Source organism: Megalops cyprinoides, chromosome 14 (genome assembly GCF_013368585.1).
Source record: "Megalops cyprinoides isolate fMegCyp1 chromosome 14, fMegCyp1.pri, whole genome shotgun sequence".
Lineage (NCBI taxonomy): Eukaryota > Metazoa > Chordata > Actinopteri > Elopiformes > Megalopidae > Megalops > Megalops cyprinoides.
The window spans coordinates 4871289-4893570 of record NC_050596.1 but is presented as its reverse complement, the minus strand read 5'-3'; the positions used below and the strand labels follow the sequence as shown (position 1 = coordinate 4893570).

The 22282-nt window shown below is 39.8% G+C and overlaps 1 protein-coding gene across 2 annotated transcripts in view; it reads left to right on the top strand.

The window, feature by feature from the left end:
• Nucleotides 1-22282, top strand: part of LOC118789013 (interleukin-1 receptor accessory protein-like 1) — a 319783-nt gene that overhangs the window by 26742 nt on the left and 270759 nt on the right. For both annotated transcript variants that reach the window (XM_036545289.1, XM_036545288.1), the window contains exon 2: nt 1342-1443. In XM_036545289.1, coding sequence (XP_036401182.1) covers nt 1362-1443 — 82 coding nt within the window. In that variant the 5' untranslated portion in view covers nt 1342-1361. The remainder of the gene's footprint in view (nt 1-1341; nt 1444-22282) is intronic.

Below are 22282 nucleotides of genomic sequence, written 5' to 3'. Positions count from 1 at the left end.
TAAGTTCAGAGTTATTACAATGGAAGATCTTATAACAGAGAAAATGTTCCAAAATTATTTATTCCTTTAATTAGGTATTTTATTAAATGCATGATTTTAAAGACCTTTGATAGAGTAGACATTTGCTGACAGACAGCTCCGTGTTTTTCTTTCAGTTATTGTTTGAGTATGCAAGGCATTTTCAATATTTAACATTTTCAATATTTAAAAATGTTGTTATTCTTATGTATGCACCACATTTTAAGATGCCCCTCTGTGTTGTAATGTGTGTGTTACTGCTGTGATTATTATTCTATATCGTAAGAGCTGGTCTTGTTTAATTTAAAGAAGTGTGAGTGGACCCTGCACTGTGATGAACTAATGTGATTGAACTGCTGTAATCATTTAATTCGATCTATTAAGATGGTATTTCCAGTGTCTATGGAGGGAAGGAAAGTAGATTAAAACCACTATCTTGATTTTCTTTTCTTAATGAACAAGGAGATGAAGATGATCTTCCTGATCACTGTATCCACTGAGTCGTCTGACCTTTAGTGTATTATGAAAGGTATTGAACTTTAATAATGTGTCTTTATGATAATCATTCTGTGATTTTTCTTGGTAGTCTACAGCATGAGCCTCTGTAGCAGAAAAAATCAATGGCAGATTCACATACACAGATATCCATTTCTTTTGCAGTAGAACATATTGCATCCTATTTAACTGCGGTATAAGGGCACGGATCTCAAAGCAGCTCTGTCTCTCTGAAACACTGGGGACATATTTAATAACTGGCCTGTGCTGCATGTGTTCTAGCCACCTTTTGGTGGCCTCATTTTTGATCACATTTTCATTGACATTTTTAAAATGATGTTTCTGAGAAGCAATGGATGGTGATCCAATCATTTCCTTGTTTTTTCCTCCTAACATGTTAGAGAAACCACTTCTGTCTTCCATTATGTGCACAAACAGTCCAGGAATGTTCAGTGTAGACAGTTTAAATCTGCTCCTTGTCTCATGAAATAATTCTACTGGTGTAGCATAGTATTTCCAATATGTAGGTAATTGGTTTAATTAGGTGTCTTGTAATGGCCATTAAATGTAAAATGTCATATTTGATCCATATATATATCCAGAGGGAATATATAAAATGAGACTGAATGTGGGAAAAAAAAAAAAACTGAAAAAAATTCCTGACCCTCTATTAACAGCGATAGAGACAAACATCGGGGAATATGTGAGAAAAAGATATGTTACTGTATGAGTCACTGAGGAGAACATAACAAGAGCATTGGTGCCAGAATGCTTGCTATGGTCCTTCCTCAGTGATGTGAGTCACCCTTTTCTCCCTCTGACTCCCAGGACTTGAGGACAGGTGAAAGATGAAGGCTCCCATCCCTCTCCTGATCCTACTCTATGCCGTGGTCACCAGGAGCTTAAAGGTGGTGTCCAAGAGGGGCTCAGGTAGGCCTTTGTTTCATGTCTTCCTCTTCTCCTCACGCTGCTTCAGCACCCACTACCATGAAGGCCAAATACTCTAAAAAGCTGTTGACTTTCAGATTGTGATATACTGGTCTTGGCTTGCTCACAATAAGGTCTTGTAATGGAAAGGTACACTGGGGTCCAAAATTATTGGGACACTCACTTTTTTTCTGAAAACCCACAATATTTTTGCTGCATTTATTCCATCAGGCATTGGGAAAGTCATATTTATGACAATGTCAATTTCAGCTTCATCTTCTGTGACCATGTTCCAACCTTGTTAGGTATATATAGACTTCAGTATGAGTGTTCAATTAGGGGGCAGGGCAACGTTCAATCAGGCCTAATTGAAGTGATGGTCATTTTTGTTCACTTGTCTGCACTCAGTAAGTATGTAGGTACCTTTTAAAATTAAGTTAATGTCATGGAATTGTCAGTATGTTTGGCAGAATTAATGTCACACATATTATTAAAATGTTGGAAATAAGGGTAGTCATCAGGCAATCGTGTGCAAACCACATAAAGAAATGTTTTGAAAATGTTAATAGTTGCCAAAACATGTAACTGTTTTCGCCACACCATAAATTAGGTTTGAGTGATAAAACTAATAGCTACATGGACACATGCACACTTAACCACAAAATGCCCAGGTGTCCCAATAATTTTGGACTCTAGTGTATGTGATGGGCCTTTCCTTCTTCCTGGTTGTGTCACTGTAACATTGAAGAACATAAGGTGGCATCAATGGCCCTGCGGCACATATACTGTATGTTTTAAAAGGGAATCAGCTGATGGAGGAATAGCTACAGAGCATGTGTCAGGTGGCCTTGAAATACCTTGGATGGAGATGGTAGCTGAATGTGTGTAGGTGGCACTTGCCCACATGAGAGCTGACAAGTGTCAGAGGTTTTCCATGGAGCTTTAACTGTGAGCTTAGCTTTTTCATATGAACGGAAATGAGAGGCAACGGGGTGAGTCTGCTTCATTTTTTATTCATGGAAATAAAAGAGCACAGTTGTCCCTCTAACAGCTGCATGTTCTCGTGTGCTGTTAGATAAAGGCTAAAAAGTTTGTAGTGATTTGTCATTCAGAGTATGTGGTGGCCTTGGCATTTGTCAAATCAAGCTTTGCCACCCCTTGTCACTGACAGATGATATCTTCAGTTGAGGGGACAATGATATCCTTTCCCTATATAAACCTTTCCTTCACTGTCTGATGTATGACCTTACAACTGACCATTTGATGAACAAGTCCAATGGTTAGTTCTTACATTTTAATGTTGATGAGTCCAGGCAGCCACAATACTGTCCTTAATACAAAACTTTAGCTTAATAAAAACAAATTAGAATGCTCTGAGGCTGTGCTACTGAGCTTTCTAGGTCTGTGGTAGGAAAAGCAACAAGCTAGAGGAACTAAATATAGTTTTTTGATTGGTCAGGCACCTAACCCTAGTCTTACTACCCCTATACTAACTTAGACACACATTCATTCAAATGCTCTTCCCTCTCCTCCTCCTTACAGATATTGAATTAATTATGATGTGGGTCAGTACATTTGGGTAGTTTCAGTTCCATTTAAGTTACATACTTACCAATAATGGATAGGACTCTGCATCTTCCTATTAGCATGTGATCAGAAAGGAATGGCTATTAGTCTTGTTACTGTTAGACCTCTCCCCTTCTCAGATCCTTACTCTGTGTACTGGGGATGTGCGCACGATGAGAGAAAGGCACACAGCACTATAGCTGGACTCAGTCACTGCACAGAGGAGTGAGGTATCTCTTTAGGGGTAGCTTTGTTTCACTCAGGGCCATGAGGACAGTACTGCATCACGTGGGGGACCAGATGGCTCAGCATGCTAGGTAGCAGAAGTCTGTTTCAGTCCTATTATCAGTACTAATCTGAAACAACGGGGTGCATGCATGTGCGTGAGCGCAGGTGTGTGTGTGTGTGTGTGTGTGTGTGTCCTCATATGTGCTCATGTGGGTATGTGTGAGTATGTTTTGGTGTGCATGCATGTATGTGTATGTGTACGCATTCATGTATATGTGTGTAAGGGTGAGTGTGTGTGTGTGTTTGTAATTGCATGTGTGCATTTCTGTGTGTGTGTGTGTATGTGTGTGTATGAGTGAGCATGTGAGTGTGTGTTTGTGACCATATGTGTGTGTGTGTGCTAGGAGGTTGCTGCAGGTGTTGTGGAAGAGCATATTGAAGGCTGTACAGGAGAACATATTGCACATGGTATATGTAGTTAGTGATGATAAACCCTCAAGGAATGTAATGAAAGCAGAGTGGAAAGATTCCACTTACAGGAGCTTTCAGGCCTTGTGAGAACGTCAGTGTGTCTGTGTCTCAGTGAAGGCTGTGAGGAAATGGCATGTGAATGTAAACGTGAATGAACTGGGGATTTAAAAGAAAGAAAAGTGAAAAAAATATGTAATCAACCAACACCTTGAAGGTTGTCATTTATATTAATGTGCCTTTTATTTTTACTCCTTTTTCATCCAATTTTTTTGTTCTCACCAATAAAACAGTAGGCACACCTCTCTGCTGGAGTGCAGGGCCTAGTGGATGCTCCAATACACATACCTCGAACCATGACTATTTTTCTTTTCATCATCCAAGCAGCTCTTGGATACCTGAATGAATGTGTGGGGTGCTGAGAGCAGTGCTAAGAAGGAACCCTGGCCCATTTCCACCTCTACTTCAGTGGAAGAGAGCCAATTTGTTTCACTGCTGTGGACTCTCGGATAGTTTCGGTACAGCTGGGCTCGAACCCCGGCCTCCTTAACTGGCCGCACCCTTCGAAGGGTTTTCTGGGCTTCCCCGCTCCAGAAGCCTAATAAGCATTCACCCCAAGGGGAGCACAGGAGACTAGGCCTTTAATGACACTTCCTCCTGGCCCAATCAAAGCCTCCTCATTGTTCTCACTCTGTTAAACCTGGGTTTCACCATAAATCGCACAACTTCTCAGAGAGCAGCTTCAAATCTCCATGTGTCTTGAATAAAATCTTTTTTCTTTCAGAGCTTTTCGTTATATTTAATCGACCAACGGTGGAAACCAGATGCTAAATCTTCCTTTTTCATTCTCCCCTGAAAGCTGTCCACTCAAGCGTCTGTGCCCACTGAAGTGCCCTCTTCCATCCCACTGCTGGCTTTTATGTGTGGGGGATAAGTAGGTCGCAGTTCTCCCTCATTGTGGGAGAACTGAGCACTATGTCACCCACTGATGTGTTTAACAAGCTGTAAAATGCACTACATTATGGGTCATGGTCAACTGGTCAGTTAGCACCAAGTTATCCCACTTTGGCTTAAATGGAGTGCCAAATTTATGCATGCCATCTGTCTTCCTTTTGTGTTCTTGTAAATATTTGCCATTTCCTGTTGTGGTAGATTTCCACTTTTCACAAGGATATATCATTTAAAGTGTTGCTGCAGTGCTTTATTTGTCAGCGACTTTGGTCCTTTTGGCGGTTAACATACTTTTTTTTCCTATTTATTATTTTCCAGCTGAGTCGTGCGTCTGACATCAGGCAGATAAAATGGACCAGAACAACCTTCCATACACACTCTGAATAATACATCAGTCAACAGACCTCCATTTTAAAATCTGTCTCATTCAACACCTCAGAAATAAGCAGGAGCCTGTCTTTTCTCTATTTTTGAATTATCACAATGTGTCCAAGCATATACAAGCACACAGAGACATTGCTACTGCTCCTACAAGCTCTGTGATAGCTCCCACTATCTCAGTGTCTTGAGTGACATTTTCATATTTGCTCACCTGTTCTGCCATCCCTGCTGTGTTCATCGGACATTTGCCTGGGATGCTAACAATGAAAACACTGTTGACCAGACTATAATTTTATTCTATTTTATTTGCGTTTTTTTATTTTATTCTATCAGCAGAGGGCATGTAGGGCACCAGAAATGTTGTGCAAAGTTGTGAGCATTGCACAGGGGTTGCCCTGCACTTGGTTGTCTCTAAAGCACAAAAATATAATAATAAAATAAAGCACTCACACAACATTTACCCATTGGTCAAGAGGATTCACAAACTGGTCCATTAAGTGAGCTCATGAATGGTGCTTAACGTGGCTTGTGAAACGTACCCTTATACTTCCGTGTGACAGTAATCTATAACAGACACTTGCTGAATAAACATAATAAGTATATTATGGTAGGCCTCTGCGTTTCCTACTCTGTCCCAGGAGTTGTGACTGAAGCTCCTGGAAAACAGATGGGAGTGGAGTCTGTTATGATGAACCATTAGAGAGACTCATCTGGGTAGCTTAGCAATGGGAGGAAGAAAATGAACTGCTGCAAATGGAGGGAGATCCCACACAAAAAGTCAGGCCCATTCTTTACATGTAATGAGGCAAGATACCTTTGACTGCTACTGGAGACTCATCTGTTTTTGGTGGTAAAAAGAAATAGGAAAGGAAAAAGCTGTCAGCTCCTTCTTAACATGGGAGTCATGTGGTATACTGTCCACACAGATGAGTAGGGGGCTGGGGGAAATCTCATAGGGTGGATTGGGTCAAGTGGGCCTCTCACCTCATGGCTACAGATGCAGTCTAAAAATGGTTTTCATCAGGGGACAAAGCTAGGTTATCACAGATCAGTTACTCGTCTCCTCCATTGACATGTTAATACAAAATAATGTCTGTCCAAGGACTCCTCTAGATTTACATTTACATTTACATTTATTTATTTAGATGATTTTTTGCCAACAAAATGCTTAGAGGAAAGAGGAGTGAGGTAGGAGAATAGAGGAGAGTGCTGTAATCTGCCCTAAAAAATCATATTATTTATGTGTTTTTGGTTGTGCCTGACAGCCTGAAGGACTGAGCAGCTCCCTCAGTTGTGAGCAGCAGTACCACATTTTACCACTAGATGGTGAAAAGGCTGTTAGTTGTCAGCCCTAAACAGAACCTGTTAGTGTTACCAGTATTACTTATATCTGAGTTACAGTGACAAAGTTTCACCCTCAGACTGAAATTTGGAAAAAAGTAAATTGATCAATGAAAATTCAGTTGTGAATTATGTCAGTGTAATTGTTGCTTTGCTCTTTCTTTCTGTTTAACAAGGCACCCAGGTAATTGCAGCTCAACATGGCAATATTATCATGTGTTTATAGAATAAAAACCCCTTAGTCCTGAGCCTTGAAAGTATAACCAATAATTCATTGGGACTTATTCAGGTAGAATTGGTTGATGTGGGTAAAACCTTTTAAACAGTCAAGAATTAGAAAATAATGTTGACTTATACCAACTAAAGGAAGAAAATAATAAAATTAATGTGACATCAATTTATTAATGTATTTCTTTCTTTTGTTGCAGTCTTTCAATCACTACAGTGACCCATTCTTTTACTATTCAGCAATTGAATTGGCATACATCTTTCAATGCAACACAGAACAATGGCAATCGATTTACTGTACAGACATGTCCATTTAAAGATTGCATGGGGTCAAAGGTCAGGCTGACCAATAACGCCTCTGAGCTTGCAGTTCCCGGCACTCTCAATCTGTATAAATCAAGCACAGCTTCAACCCGTATTCTTTCACTCTGTGCAGGTCGGAGAAGACACCATTTTCCTCTACCAGTTTGTGACAGTATTTGCGTGCACTGCAAGGCTGCGTTCAATTACTTGAAGGGGAATGACAATAGGGGCAAGACAATAATGATCTAAATACCATGGGTGTGCAATGTCATATGACTATCCCTCTTTCCGTCTCTGTGTGAAAAAAGCCCACCGAGAATGTCACAGTGCAGGGGATGTTGATGAATTTGGGCAGGATCCTTCTTAGTCACCTCACAGCGATGAAGATAAATTCGGCAGCTCTCTCTTTTTCATTATAACTGTGTGGGAGCAGGGGTCAGGAGTATCCATCTTTTCATGGCAGACATTAAGAGGATTAAGCACAATGATGGCTTTCCACAAACCCTTATAATAATTAAGACAAATGTCATGTTTTAGACAGTCTGGCTACAGAGAGCAAAGGTCACATTTGGCATGACTACTGTAGCCTCATACCAATGTATAATACAAATATATGTTGTGTGAATGTACATCTGTTCACACACACACACACACACACACACACACACGTGTGCACATGTCAGAAATGTCAGTGTTATGAATTGTAAGTATAAGAAGTGCTATGATGAAAGCCATAATGTTCCTTTATTTGACCTTCCACTGGATAGCTGCTGTGTGACTGCAGAACTGGCCCTGACCTGTGACACAAAAACAGCTTAAACAGTGCTAGTGCTGGTGGGAAGCCAGGGCAGGACATGAAATGTCTCTCTTTAAATGTAGGCTGTTCTGTTAGAGCTTTGTCTTGTCCACTTTGCAGGGAAACTGACTGCACTCTGTGTTTTTAATTAAAATAGCACAGCTGCTATTGAATTTTACTGAATGAACAAATACTTCTGTAGTGACGGCACTCCGTCACACACACATTTATGAGTTTTGCACTGAGAAGCAAAGAGAAATTATCACAGACTTTTGGGCCTGCTTCCAAAAGCATGATCCAGTCAGCAAATGCAATACTCCAATTGCGTTTATATAACACCCTTCATTAATTTCAAAGTAATTCAGAGTAGAGCACCCAGCTTGATGTGGCACACATCTCAGCTGTACTAGTTGGCTAAAGTTAAGAATCTAGATTTAACAAACATTCATTAAATAAATCAATTAAATAATATAGAGAAGTGACTGCGGTTTTTCTATCAGCAGAAAAATCTATCAGAAAAGAAAGATGAAAAAAGAAATGAGAATGAGAGAACTACTTTTAGCAGTAGAGAATAGAGAGGCCCTTGGTTTAGACTAATATTTCTTTGAAATTAAAGACCTTGGAGGATTGTCATCAAGAAGCCTTAGTTGAATCATTGAAGCATAAGTCATTACGTATGAATTTCAGAGCAAATAAAGGTGGGGGAGGTTGCAAGCATGGCATTCTGAAGATTCTTCATTAAACTCATAGTTTGTGAAATATACGGTATTAATTCAGAATTTGAAGTTTCAATAGCAAGGTAACTCAGGTGGCTGCTTTTTGCTGAGTATAAGTCAAGAAATGTGTTTGATTGGTCTTATTATGGATTTCAGGATTGTTTTTGGCAAATCCAACTAAACAAAATCCACATGGTAAATGATAATTATAAGGTAAATGATTAGCATTTTTCAGCTGTGGGTGAAAGTTAAACAGAATACATCTGAGAAAGAACCTGTAGGCTACCCTCTGCATCTGTCCCACAAAGTACGTTATTCCACCTTTTGACTGAATCATAACAGCAGATACAAAAAAACAACCACATAAACAAAACTATGATTACAGTTTTGCTATGTTTTAGAAGTCAGAAATGGCAATACCAATTAGGTAAGATCAAAATACATTTGAAACAGGTTGAGAATCGGGATTTGTTTTTAATTATTGTCTTGTTCAAAGTTGTCGTGCAAACCAACACATAAAAAAGATTTCATCGTTCCCACCCCTGCATTAAGGAAAACACAGATATTCACACATACACACACACACACACACACACAGACACACAGACACACGCATGCACACCCGCATGCAGAAAGCAAACGAGTAGCCTCTGAGCTTTAATGAGGGCATCTTCTTCATTGTGCAATTCATTACTGGGCTGCAGTTCTGATCAAAGGGCCTTTTGTGTGTGTGCGGGTGGGATGTGCAGGAATGGCTTGATTAGGCCCCAGGGGAAGGAGCATCAAGCCAGGGCATTGATTATCGTTTCCCCACGCCAGAATTGCCCTCCCTTTGTTTGGGGTTCTCAAACACGTGTAATTATTGGAGAGTGACCCAACTTGTGGCAAGGGTGAGCAAGTGCCGGAGTTGTTTCCCATCGTAGAGCTGTTTGCATAATGGCATCTAGTTAGCCTTTTCCTTTCCAAAAAAAACTTTTATATATTTCCGCTTTTGCCAATGGTACCATCAGCAGCAGGAATTAGAAAAATGTATCTTGTTGCTGTTCTTGGACTGAAGAAATCTATTTGGCAGAGCTGGAAAGCTTTGAGCTCCGCCCTCCCATACGCCTATTACAGTGGAGATCAGGGCCTAAGTCCACCCTTCTCTCTGTGTATTTATGTAGCATGGCAATTATATGTTTTTATGCTTTGCCATATTTTTGCAGGAAACATCAAGGGCATTCTGACAGTTCATTAAATTTAAAGCCCGACACAACAGGCTTTACAGTCGGGGAACATGTCACAGTCAATACATCAGTTAAAATGGATTCTACTCTGACCCAAATGGGGCTACTCACAGTTTGACCAATAAAAAGAGGCGGCATTAATTGGAAAAGACAGTGATTTTTAACAAGGGACATCAGCACCACACAAATTCAATTATGGCTGTGCACTTGACTTTGTAATTGATATTAAAGGATGTTAAATATGGCAGTTAGCTGTCAGCAGTGACAGTGGAGGTTGCATCTAAAGAACAGAGGAAATGGCTTTCATTTCAGGTCTGATGTATTGATGCAAATCATTTGCTAAATCACAGAAGAGGGAAAGAGACTGAAAAACAGTGGAAAAACAGGATCTTGAATCTCACTAGCAACTGATACGTACCTGCATTTTAATGTACGTGCTGGTTTTAAAATGTGGTCAAGAACAACTGGGATATTGGCACTAAAATTATTCATGTGCTATACAAACAGCTTGTTAAATGCCTGTAATGACCTTAAATTGATGTATTTAAGTTTGTACATGTTGCCAGATTGCAGAATAACAGTGTCACTCCCTGCTATATTACCTTCATCCTTCATCAGCAAATAGCTTGGTAATCTAATACCACAAGTCTGCAGTCAGCTAATAAGTTACAATAACTAGTAGTGTACTGAATTTTGTAAATAAATGTTGGCACATTTGTACACTGAATAAAATGTGTTCCTCTATCGATTGCCTCTGTTTTGCTTTATAAATGGATCGGTCCATAAAAGCATTTGCCTTTTTTAAAGACGAAGGTAGTTTGAAAAACGCCAGTTCCCAGCCCCAGAAATAACAGCTACATGTTGGGAAAACATTGACCTGCTCCTCAGCAGGCAGTAGAGCAAATTGGAAAATGCAGGAGGAGGGGTCTAACTGTAGTGCCCACAGACTCTGCCGTGTGGGGCACAGATGAGGCCGCTGCCCCGGCATGCATTTAAGTCCCATGTCACCACACTGGATCACTGCGGTCTATGTGGAATCAGGTGGCACCATCCTTGTTACTCTGCATTGCATTGATGGAACAGAGAAAAAGGAAAACCCAAGGGGCTGGTAAGAGGTTGAAATAGGCTGCAGACGTAAGCAGACAGTAAGCAACACATACTCAATACAACCTCAAGAACATGTCACCCTCTCTTACCGGACCCGAAGAAACAAACTGATATGCTCCTGAGTTGTATTCCCATGTGTGGAATACTGTGTTTTCACAGTTTGACACCAAAGACACAACACCTTAGAGCCAGCTGCTGTATAGCTATACGTCATGCCTGCTTCCACCCCTTCCAAAACATACCTCAGTATAAGTGTGGGATAAGAGGAGGAGGGATGTGTGTAACCGGTGTGGGGTAAGGCTGGGGTGAGGTAAAAACTAAAGAAAAAAATGAAGTGCCACAAAACAGATACAGCCTTCAGAGCTAAATGGCAATGACCCGACAGGCCACAGGTGATCAGATAGTGCCACATGGCGCTGGAGATGCAAGCACCCTGCCTTTGCCTTAGGAGCTAGGCCCTCTCAACTGCATGGCCAGAATTATGTGGGCGTCTATCCTCTGCCTGCTGCGCGAGTCATATCGAGAGTACACCAGCTGCACTGCGACATCCAAATGTATGCACTTCATACATAGCATTAACATATTCAAGCTTGCTGAATCTCAGTTGGGCAACCAACATGTAAAACAGGTGGGAATGATGAATTGTTTATGTAGATATGTGTAGCCCAAGTGATGCATTCTGCTGGTTTCGATATATTTACGATATTTCGGTATTGTTTTCTTTTTTCCCCTCACAAGAGTTGCTTCAGAGCGGCTTATGGCGTGTTATTTTCCTCTTTGTATCCATGCACCGGGGAAGGCTCCCTAATGGCGAAGCTAATGATAATAATTAGAAAATGTGATCGTGTGTAATAGGCGTGCGCCAGATGTTTGGCTGCGAGCCACGTCCTTCCTGTGAACGACACACGCGTTTCTTCCTCCAGTCGATACCCCTCTACCTGCTTCAACTCATGAGAGATCCCCTTCAGCGTGCCGCTGCTTCGCCGGGGGGGGGATCGATCACGTGAACGTGATACGGGAAATGGGAACGCGCGCTCTGGCCATCTTGGCTCCTTCCCACAGATTTTTCGGCGAAGCCCTTGGACATTGGCGGGCACTGTGCACAGCCACAGCCTGCTCTTGCTCTCCCCACACAGTGATCAGTCTGTGGTTTTATTACGGAGACGGTCTCCCTGGGGCCTGTTTTCTGCCCTGTAATAGTTTTACGATGCTCAATTCATGAACACCTGGTGGGGGAAATGGATGTGGTCGTTCCTGTGGAATACCTTCACTGAACTTCCCCATATAAGAATTGCATTTGTTCAGTGATTTGACTCTTAACAGCTACTCACTCTCATAAAATAGAATGTGCATTTGTATTGGTTTGTTTCCCTTCTGTTCTACATTTTAACCCAAATGAAGCAAGACGTTGCTTTAATTCAATGTCAAGCTAAGTTACATTTGTCACATGGTTATAGATGCGCAGTGAACAATAAAGAACTGCCTCAAGGGACAAAAGAATGAAAATGATAAGATGATGATTTATGGTGATTAACAGTAAATGATTAAATGTATAGACATAAAATAAACATCTCAAAGCAACCCCTGTAGTCTCCTTCCGGTGTCTGCACTGATAAATTGCTTTTCTCTTTCTATGACCAGCCAGTCATCATTGGCAAAGACACAAGAGATGTGATTGGCCCAAATAGTGAGGCAGCCCTAACTGCACCCCCTACTCAGTGAGAGACAGACAATCACTGTTGGATTTGGGGTCAAGGGAGCACATTGGATGATCTCCTGTTCTTTCTAACCCCCCCCCCCCCCCCCCCCCCCCCCCAAGGTGGCCAGATAATGCAGTGGGAGATGGAAAATCGGCTTTAATTTGTAGTTCAAACATGACTGACCTTAAAAGAAGAGTGCATAAAAAAACAGCTCTAGGGCTTAGTTGTTCAAATTGACAAATGGATAAAGAACCCAGAACTTTAAAAGAAAACTTTGACAGGAGCTTTAAACTGAGTTGATTTCTGCAAGTGTTTATCCAGTTTATGGTTGATAATTTTTCTTAATTGATGCTTTTTTGGAGGTATTTCATTGATCTACTGATTCATCAGGCTACTTAAATTGAGCATGCAATTCTTATGTCACTGGAATGTAAACCTGTGTGGCTTGATGTTCATGTGATAAGAATTTCCTGTAGGGATGCCTCCTTTCCACACCACAGTTGATATATCAGTGAAATTCTTCATACTGAGGAAACAGATGATGTTCACAGTCAAAAATTTTCAAGCATTGTATCAGACAGTATTAAAATGGAAAATGTGATTATTTAAAAGAGTGGAGACTGAGATTAGGATAAACAAAACAAGTAAACAATTACATGTACCAGCAATGTGATTTTTTTTTTTCAAAAAAAAATTTCATTGATTGATTGTTTTTTCCTGAATTTGAATGCTATATATTATTAGTAGTACTGACAGAGCTGTGACAGCTGTTTATATACAAGCAATGATATAATGGTGTTAGGTCTGAGTTCAGTTCAGTGCTGAATGCCAATGTCACACCAAATAAATAAATAAATGAGTAAATAAGTAAATAAATATCTAAATAACTTAGATAATAACTTGCTTAGATTCAATATGAGGCTTCTGGCAAATTTTGGAAACTGAATTACTATGTATTTGTGTTCCTTAATAATGAGTATGTATTTTTTAATTAAATTATTTATTTATTGTCATCTTCATCAGTTATTGTGATTAAATACTATAATTACTTGGACGTGTCTGCTTTATGAAAGAAATACTATTTTTTAATATTTCAAGGTCTGTGTAGGCAACGTTCAGTCAATTTTTTTTGTGATTTCACATAAAAAAAATAAATAAATAAAAAAACTAGAAGCAAGAAATCAGGTTATTTGTTCCATTCGGAATATTTGCCACTGAATTGAAAGCTGTTTCTTATTTTCACTTCTAGGTTGCAAACAAAACAGGTCAAACGGTCATACAGAAGCTCCACTCCTGCTCCACTCACTCGTCCAATGAATGGCGAGACTCTGCTTATCCAATCACCTATGAGACCGCTGTTACAGTGTAGCCCTGACACAAATTCACTAGGGATGCAATGTTCAGCATTTTCCCTTCAGAACATGAGTTTATGGTGATAACGAAAGTTAAGAGCAAAACCTTTACACATTTCATGTTCATATGCGAAAAACAAGCAGGTTTATTATTTTATCTGTTCTTTTAAGCTGGAATTCACCTTGGATTAGTGAGCGCAGTCATCTTGTGATGTTTGAATTCATCAGGCGGAGTAACGAATATGGCGGTTTTTTGCCTTCAGTCTTTTTTGTATGCTTTTGTGACCTCTTTGATTAGATTGGTAGATTCCCATTTTGGTCCTACACATTTTTTGAAGCAGAAAATTAAGGATCACAAAGTTGAGGCTTGTTATTATTATTATTTTTTAAAATATTTACCTGAACGGTCCAGTCAGTTAAACAATTTTGTACTCTTTATTTCTATATTAAACTTATAGATATGATTAAGATATGCATGGGCAGGTACCTAGGCATTATAATTTCAGTGTAGAAAAGTTTGCATTGTCTGCTACCGATACTATACCAGAAATCAACCAATGGTATACACCACTCTTCAGCTTGTTAAAACAAATGTGCTTTAACAAGATGCTTTCTCTGACTTCATTTCATTGACCTAATGTTTTCTAAGGAAATCTTCAATAGTACCTGCTGCTGTATCAAACGCAGTAACCTGCAACTTTGTTAGATGCACTTTTTGCTCTGGATAATCTCAGATGAGAGCATCTCAGAATTCAAACTGAGTAATCCATTCTTTGGTGTTATAAGGAAATTTAAGAAAATTTACTCCACTTTTTAATACAACAAATTGGTACACACTTATGCTATAAAATGGTGAACTAACATTTTTTGTCCTGTTGAATTGGTTCCATACAGGCCATACACAGCAAGCTTTCTTCACTGTGTGTTTAAGTGGTATACCAAAATGGGGATGTGACATGACCAGACCAGAGGCATGTGTACTCACAGTATTTTTCTGTATTTCTGTATTTTTTCCCATTTAGTGTATTCTACCTACTTCTACCTACCTACTTCTTAACTGAAATGTTGTCAGACATTATTGTTTTCCTTAATTGTTATGAGAAAAGAAAGGCAAAAATAAAACTTAGATTAAATTAGAATATCCTAGATTAAGCACAAGGCTTCCGAATTGCAAATTGGGACCTCAAGGAGTGTGTGAAATGTATGGGGGGGGGGGGGGGGGGGGTTCCACAATGGAATTGAAAGTAAGAACACAAATAAAACTGACCAAGTCACCATTTAGAAGGGATAGGTGGCAACTTGTACTGAAAGAATAAGAAGTTGACGCACCATTGGGAAGGTGCAGCCAGATACTCAAATCTGCTTCATGTCTACTTTCATGATAATGTATTAGTTACGCACCAAGTAACATTAATCCTGGGCTTCCTTTTGAAAGAGCATTTTCTTGACTTCCACAGCAAGCTTTTAATCAGTGTTCTAGGTTAAAGAGCTTCCTCAGTTCTCTAATGTTTAGTTGCGGTTTAAGCAATAGTAAATTTATTGAGAAAAGTAAAATAATAATGTTGGATAAAATATTGTACAAGAAAGAGGACAAGTGTATCCTAGGTCCGTAAAGGCCATTGTACTTTTGAAAAATGCAGATAAATCTTATATCATGGTCCAGAATCTTTAGAGCTGTTAGGGTAGTGGTAGGGTAGGGTTTTACGGTTAATGAAATGAAACTAAAATCACGTTCATAAATGATGAACAGGAATATAAAATTATCAGCAAATGAGACACAAATTTATTTGGACATTTATAGTTTTTGCAGCTTCGTATCTGTTTTTTTTTTTTTTTTTTTTAAATGAAGGAGTAGGTATAACCTCTGTGCCGGGAATTCAGTCGAGGAAACCAGTGGCATCAGACGTTCCTGAATGTTGAAGCATATGCTCGTATCTTTATTTTAAGTCATTCAGGCATTGCTTCGGTGCAGTAAACTGTGCAACACGCCTGTGGAAGCAAGCCTGTAACTATTCTGTCCCCATCATCCTGTACTGCATTGACCATTCTTCTCACGGCCAGATTGGTTTCTTATGGCAACGGCACTTTGTCTCATGGTGTTGACCCACCTCCTCAACACTGCAATTTACAGCTCCTTTTGACAAGTGCTTCAAACATGATCAAACATTCCTGTGCAGTTCATCATTCAAAAAGCTGCCGCTCAGCTCTCATGCTTAACCCTTTCCGAGGGGAGTGTTGAAAATGAGCATTGAAAACAGGGGCAGAGTGTGGGGTCCTCCAGCGACGAAACAGTGTGTCACCAGTCCATTTATCCTCTCGCCGGGTAATTATTCCTGGGGTTGACGGGTAGGCCTCCGTCCCTCTCCCTTGTGTGGAGAGCTTTCGAGTGGCCAGTCCAGCTCATTTAAAGAAAAAATCCATTCAAGGTGGGAGTGCTATGTTTTGGAACATCCATTGTGCTCAGACTGAAAGCTGGTGATCCGTAATCCCATGGCTGGGAGTGGAGGAAAGTCCCTCCGGTTGCTGCTGCTCACAAATCTTCTGCATGAGAATAGATCACTGATGTGTGGAAGGGGTTTAGTTTAAAAACAGTAGATCAATTCACTCCTACATCACTGACAAAAGTTTGACGCATTGCTTACTTAGGAAGATTTCTTTAAACATCCATTCAAAATATGAATTCATATTTTTTCATTGAAGCAAATTGTATTGAAGGTGCTGTTCATCGTGCATGTGCATACTTTGCCGGCTTCCTCGCTCGCTGGTGCCTGTAGTGGTAGCACATTCTCACTGCGAGAGCCACTCAGTCAGTTAGGGGGTCAATAGTAAGTGAATCAGTGGACATGACTGTTTCTGCAGCCTGTTTCCTTCAGTTGCAGCTGAGACTTGCTTCTCATTTTTAAGATGGAGTACAATTCTGTGGGATCGACGCTCTTTTTTCAAAAAGAAATCGTTACTTCTCAGCAACAACATCCAGGAAGAAAACCAGTCATGTTGGCACAGTCTGATTCAGTATTCTGGTATCAATGAGCATTGATTCCAGACGGATTTGGAACTAATGGAAATTAGCCTGCCTTTTTTAAAATAAATTTCAAAACGAACCAATTATTTTAATAAGCTCTCCAGCTCCTACACCGAAGCACCAGTTTTGGCCCTGACATAACAAACATCTGGCATGCCGGGCTGTTGTTTTGATGTTTTATTTTAGGTCTGCCGATGGATTTGGAGAGTAATGGAAACACTTTTATCAAGGACACTGGAGGGTCTGAATAACCTATTTAGCCCCGTCTTTCATTGACTCACTGGGACGCCACCCAGGTGTCTCTATTCTTAGGATATGACCCTAGCAAGCCCCTCCAGCCCTTCATTTCATATAACACCTAAAATCAGACTTTATATCACACAAATGCACTATGTACCTTTGATTACATTTTGCTGCCTTACATATTGATATGAGCAAGAAGGATAAATTCATGCGTGTAATAACTGTGACAGCTAATTCACTCCTTGACTGTGAATAAAGCTGTGTCTTTGGTGCAGATGTCTTCTAAATAGAATTCTGGGGAGACCCTGATACACTGAAAATGCATATTATCTCTCTTCTGTCCTCGTGGACAAATTCTGAACTAATACCACAACCAAATGGATTTAGTGATAGTTTAGTGCCATCCATTAGCAGATATCGCTAATTGTAGTTAAACACATGCACACGGACACACATACAAAAGCACACGCACACACAAACGTGCAGTTCCCTGTTACATGACTAAGAGTAGAACAAGGTGATACAGTCATCGTTTTGAAATGTAAGCTGACCTGCATTGTAAGATTATGGACTCAGGAGCAATTTAAAACCTGCCATCAGTCTGAAATCTACCAGATGTCCTTGTAATGCATAAAGCTGGTTACCAAACATGGTAATTGGCTATAATTTAGACATAATGAATTTGATAAACAGATCAATGGTAGGTTGATGCAATCCCTTATATTGTTTTGTAAATAGCTGGAGTAGTGAGAAATGACTGGGGAGGTACTGTAGACACTAAAGTAAAATGCTCATATGAACAACTGCAGCACACCATGTACGGTACAGTATATTTAATTTTTCCTTGATGAGCTCTCTGCTAATTTGAGTTAATTGAATACTGATCTGGATTTTGCATCATGGCTATTTGTATGCTGTGTCAGGTATGTTGAAAGAGAAGGATGTAGTTTAAAATGCTTCTGTCAGTTATTTTTGTTCTTTTGCGCCACTTAAATTCATCATATTCAGTTTTATTGGCGGCAGTTCAGACTTGAAATACGGAAGCATAAACCTTTCTTAAGTGCTTTCACAGACAGTTGCGTACAAAGCGTAAGTGAAGCAGGCAAAAAAGAATGCTCACCACCCTTATGTCGGAGTCAGCCCCATTAAAAGTAATATGATTAATGGGACCCATGACAATTAATTGATGCTAATTATTCCAAGAGTGACGGCTGTCTTAAATTTGTTCAAGGGAAAGATATTAATAAAAATATAAGCATACCTTGAACAGCACAAACAGTGCATAACAACAGATTTTATGAAGTAATGTCAAATCCAGATCAGTAGTTCACCACTAAGACCAGGATCATAAAAGATTAGTAGAGAAAAATTCTGAAAGGCAGTAGACATATCACTTCTGTCATGGGCATGCAAGTTAGCAATGAGTATTGAGGTCAAGTTGAGGTCATTATATTACATTTGAAAGACACTCTATGAGGAAACTGGATCACCACCTTTGCGTGGGAGGACTGTATTGCAGGTATCCAGTTCAAGTCAGAGGATATGGGGGGCCATATTCATGTCAAGGGTAACATGCTTACAGCCTTTAAAGCAAATGAAAATAGCTTTCAAATGAAAGTATGCTTCTACAAGCTTTAAATTATGCTTTAAAGGGGGGCATGCTGCTGTCTATAGAAAGTAACAGTACTCATTTCCTTAGGCCTTATGTTGCTCAAGACCTGGAGCAGGGAAGCAATGTCTGAGAATGCCTTCTAATGCTTTAATGTATTTAAAATTAACTAAGACAGTTAAGGATATCTGTAATTTCACAAGCCAGTGCCATCTGCTAAATGTTTCTTCTTGACAGGATACGTTGTAGAGAATAACCAAGGCCTTTTATGTGCTCATTGATTAATGCATACATGGAGCACATTGGTAATGACTGTAATTATGTTCTGCCATGGCTAATATGTCCAGGATGATTTTGGTTTGTTACACAATAAATGATACACATCAGAGGTGTTTGGTGTATTTTGAGGAAGTAATGTTGCAGCACATGCACACCACAACAGTCTCTCTTTGTGTGTAGTTCAAGTCTGGTGGTACCTGCAAGTTTTGGTATATTTATGAATGTACAAGTGTTTCTTTATGAATTTAATTCTAGATTTTAGTCTGATATTGTAGAGGATGTTCGTGCATTTTAAGTTTGCCCAGTTAGGAGCATCAGCTAACTGGCAATATTACTATCATTAACAATCTACTTAGCAGGGGCAAAGAGGGTGGAAGTTTTGCACTCCTGTCTGAAATTGCCAGTAGGCTTGTCTCACTGCAATATTCTCTACAATAACACATGAGTGCTGGAGTGTAGTGAGTGCAATCCTCCAATACACAAGCACACCAGCAATGACTAATTTATACACAACAAGTCCCACAGTGCACCAGGAGAGCAAATGTCGAACAGAGGATGGGCGTCCAGGGTTGTTGGGAGTGGCTAGCTGAGGGTTCGCCTACCACTGAGAGCTTGTGGTCATTGTCGGCTAGTGACAGGACTGGGCTAAAACTTGGATTGTAGGGCTCATATCAAGCCTTAACTGATTAAGCTACTCGGGAGACCTGTAAAATTCAAGTTCAGCCATGAGCTACATTATGTCTCTTCTATCCATGTTGAGACATATCTCACGCAGTTAGGCCAAAACAAACAAACAAAAAATCAGTTGCTATATCTCTTTGAAATAGCTGTATATAATATTGTGATATTTGTGGTATTACAATAACAAATTATCTTGTATTTATTTTGAATGTAATACTGAGCTGTGCAGCTTTAACCATTTTTTGAGTCACAGCTATAGCTCGCCAGCACATTAAAAATGTATTTCAAACAATATTATGCTGCAGGCATATTTTTCCCTCTTTTTCATGTTACTGACTATTATCTGTATTTACACTACATTGCATGTTTGTGTTTACAATTCCGTGAGAAAAATTGCTCTTTGGCATCCCTGTCAGGGTATGGCATTGGTAAACCCCAGGAAATTGCTCTAATAGTTTTGTGTGGGAAGAGTGCAGCGGGCAAGGCTGAGCAGTCCCGTTTAAACCCAAGGGCTCACTGCAGAGAATGTCATTACTCCTGCAAACAAAAAAATGGGAGTCAAACTATTCCCTGACTGTCAGTTTTAGGAACCCAGTTTTGCTTGACGAGGCCGTGGGCTGGGGAGAAAGCGTTGTGGCCGACTCTCCAGCAATTTAGGGAAAGAAGCAAAGTCAAATGACAAGCTGTCTGGTGTCTTCGGCTGTTTATTTCTCCCTCTCCAGATCCCCCGGGTTTCTTCAGTGAATCCTAAATACAGAAAACACAAATGGACAAGGGACTTATATAAACTTCTCACCAGTTAGGAAATGTTAAGTCACAAAAAAGAAAAATAATGAAATCATTCCAGCCTTTTAAATGTATTTAGCAGAATACCCTGTTGCTTGGGCATGGTCCAAAATTGTGGCCAATTTCAGGGATTATATGTGTGGTTGATAATGACCTTTTTATTGGATTACGATACAAACCTTTGGGATGGGCATTTTCAGGCTGCCTGTCTCATGGCATAAATGCAGAAAATCAGCTGAAATTCATGTGATTGATGGTTCATACTTACAATACTTGAATTATTGTTTTGAAAATCTCTGAAAGAGGAGAAGACCTTTCAAAATATAAAAATGAACCTCTGGCAGTTACATACTTCCCTTTCCCACCACCATTACAGAAGTGTCAAAAAGTAGGTTGACTGCTGTATGCCCTGTTGTGGGCCATGATAGGGTCCCAGGACAATTCCTGGATTTTAAATTAGGTAAACTTAGAGCAGTGCTGTGATTTTGTGTTTTTCTTTTCTTTCTTTCAGCAGGAGACATGCCTGTGAGTGCACCAGAAGTGCATGGTGGTGACATTGATCTTTGCTGCCATTGATTACTGTGATTCTGCAACAGACTGAGAAAGATCCCAGAAGGCCTCACAAGCAAACATTTCAAGCAGCCCTCACTACCTCCCCTAACAGTCAGCAACTGGTATCAGTCAATTTAGGGTGGCTAATTTTCTCCCTAGTTTCCCTGGGTGATGTTCCAAGGATGGATGTACATCATATTCTGTTTCCCATTTAAAAAGAAGGCCCATTAGTGTAGAACTGGTTCATACCTGTATTATCAAGGCTCATTATTGTATTACAATTTTGAGAAAAAATGTTTCTAAAATACAGTTTGATTTATAATATCATTGTCGGTATTAACCTGCTGTCTGGTTTACAGCAGAAAGCACAAATGTGCAAGAAAAAAACATGCATCGAATCAATCACTTTATGATGCCAGTAGCCAGTAGCCAGCTAACAAACAGGATCTCTAAATACTGTAGCTCCTGTTTTTTCCTCTGTTGTATTTGTTGGTGATTCTGTAAGACAGAATGTTACACAGCTTGTCACATGACTTCTGTGATGTCAGTCAAGGAGGGGCCAACTCGCCATTCGCAATGTGATACCAGGACTCTCAGCGCAGCTGCTCGTAAGATAATTTGCGGTGCTTTCATTTTTCAGGTGAGATGACAACGGAAGGTGCTTTTTTCCATTTTTCACCATTTTTCACCTTTCCTTTTTCCTTTTTGTTTTATTAGCTGGCTTTAAGTGACTGGACGCATCATTCATTAATTGCTGTCAATGACCAGTGAACTACTGTTCATTTATGTTACTCACTCCTATTTCTGCGGTTCAATGGTTATTTTGCCCACAAAATGTATGGTGGCTCAATGAAGATATGAGGTGAAAGCGTGGCTAATTAACCTATGGTATCATGCAGAAATACTCTTGATAATGGAAAGCATCTTACGAATGCAAAACCTTTGTAGAGTGGAATGTGAAATGTTAAAGAAAACTACATCAGAAAATGATTGACTGTTATCGGTCACATTTTGCTCAATAATGCCATTATTTCGGTTTCGAAACACTGGCGTACAGAAATAGACACTCATTACTTATTGAGATTCAGTTCATCATTATTAGCCTGAAATAGGTCTGTTGTAATGACAAGAAGATGCTTCCTGTTTCTAACCAGTGCCTATCATCATATCAACAATCTAATGTATGTATTCCACACACCCTGTAATTATCATCTAGCTCTGGGCAGTGCACGCAAGGGAGGATTACAAATAAATTGTTCAATAAAAAAAAAAATCCAGAAACCATATGAATATATATGCCATTTCCA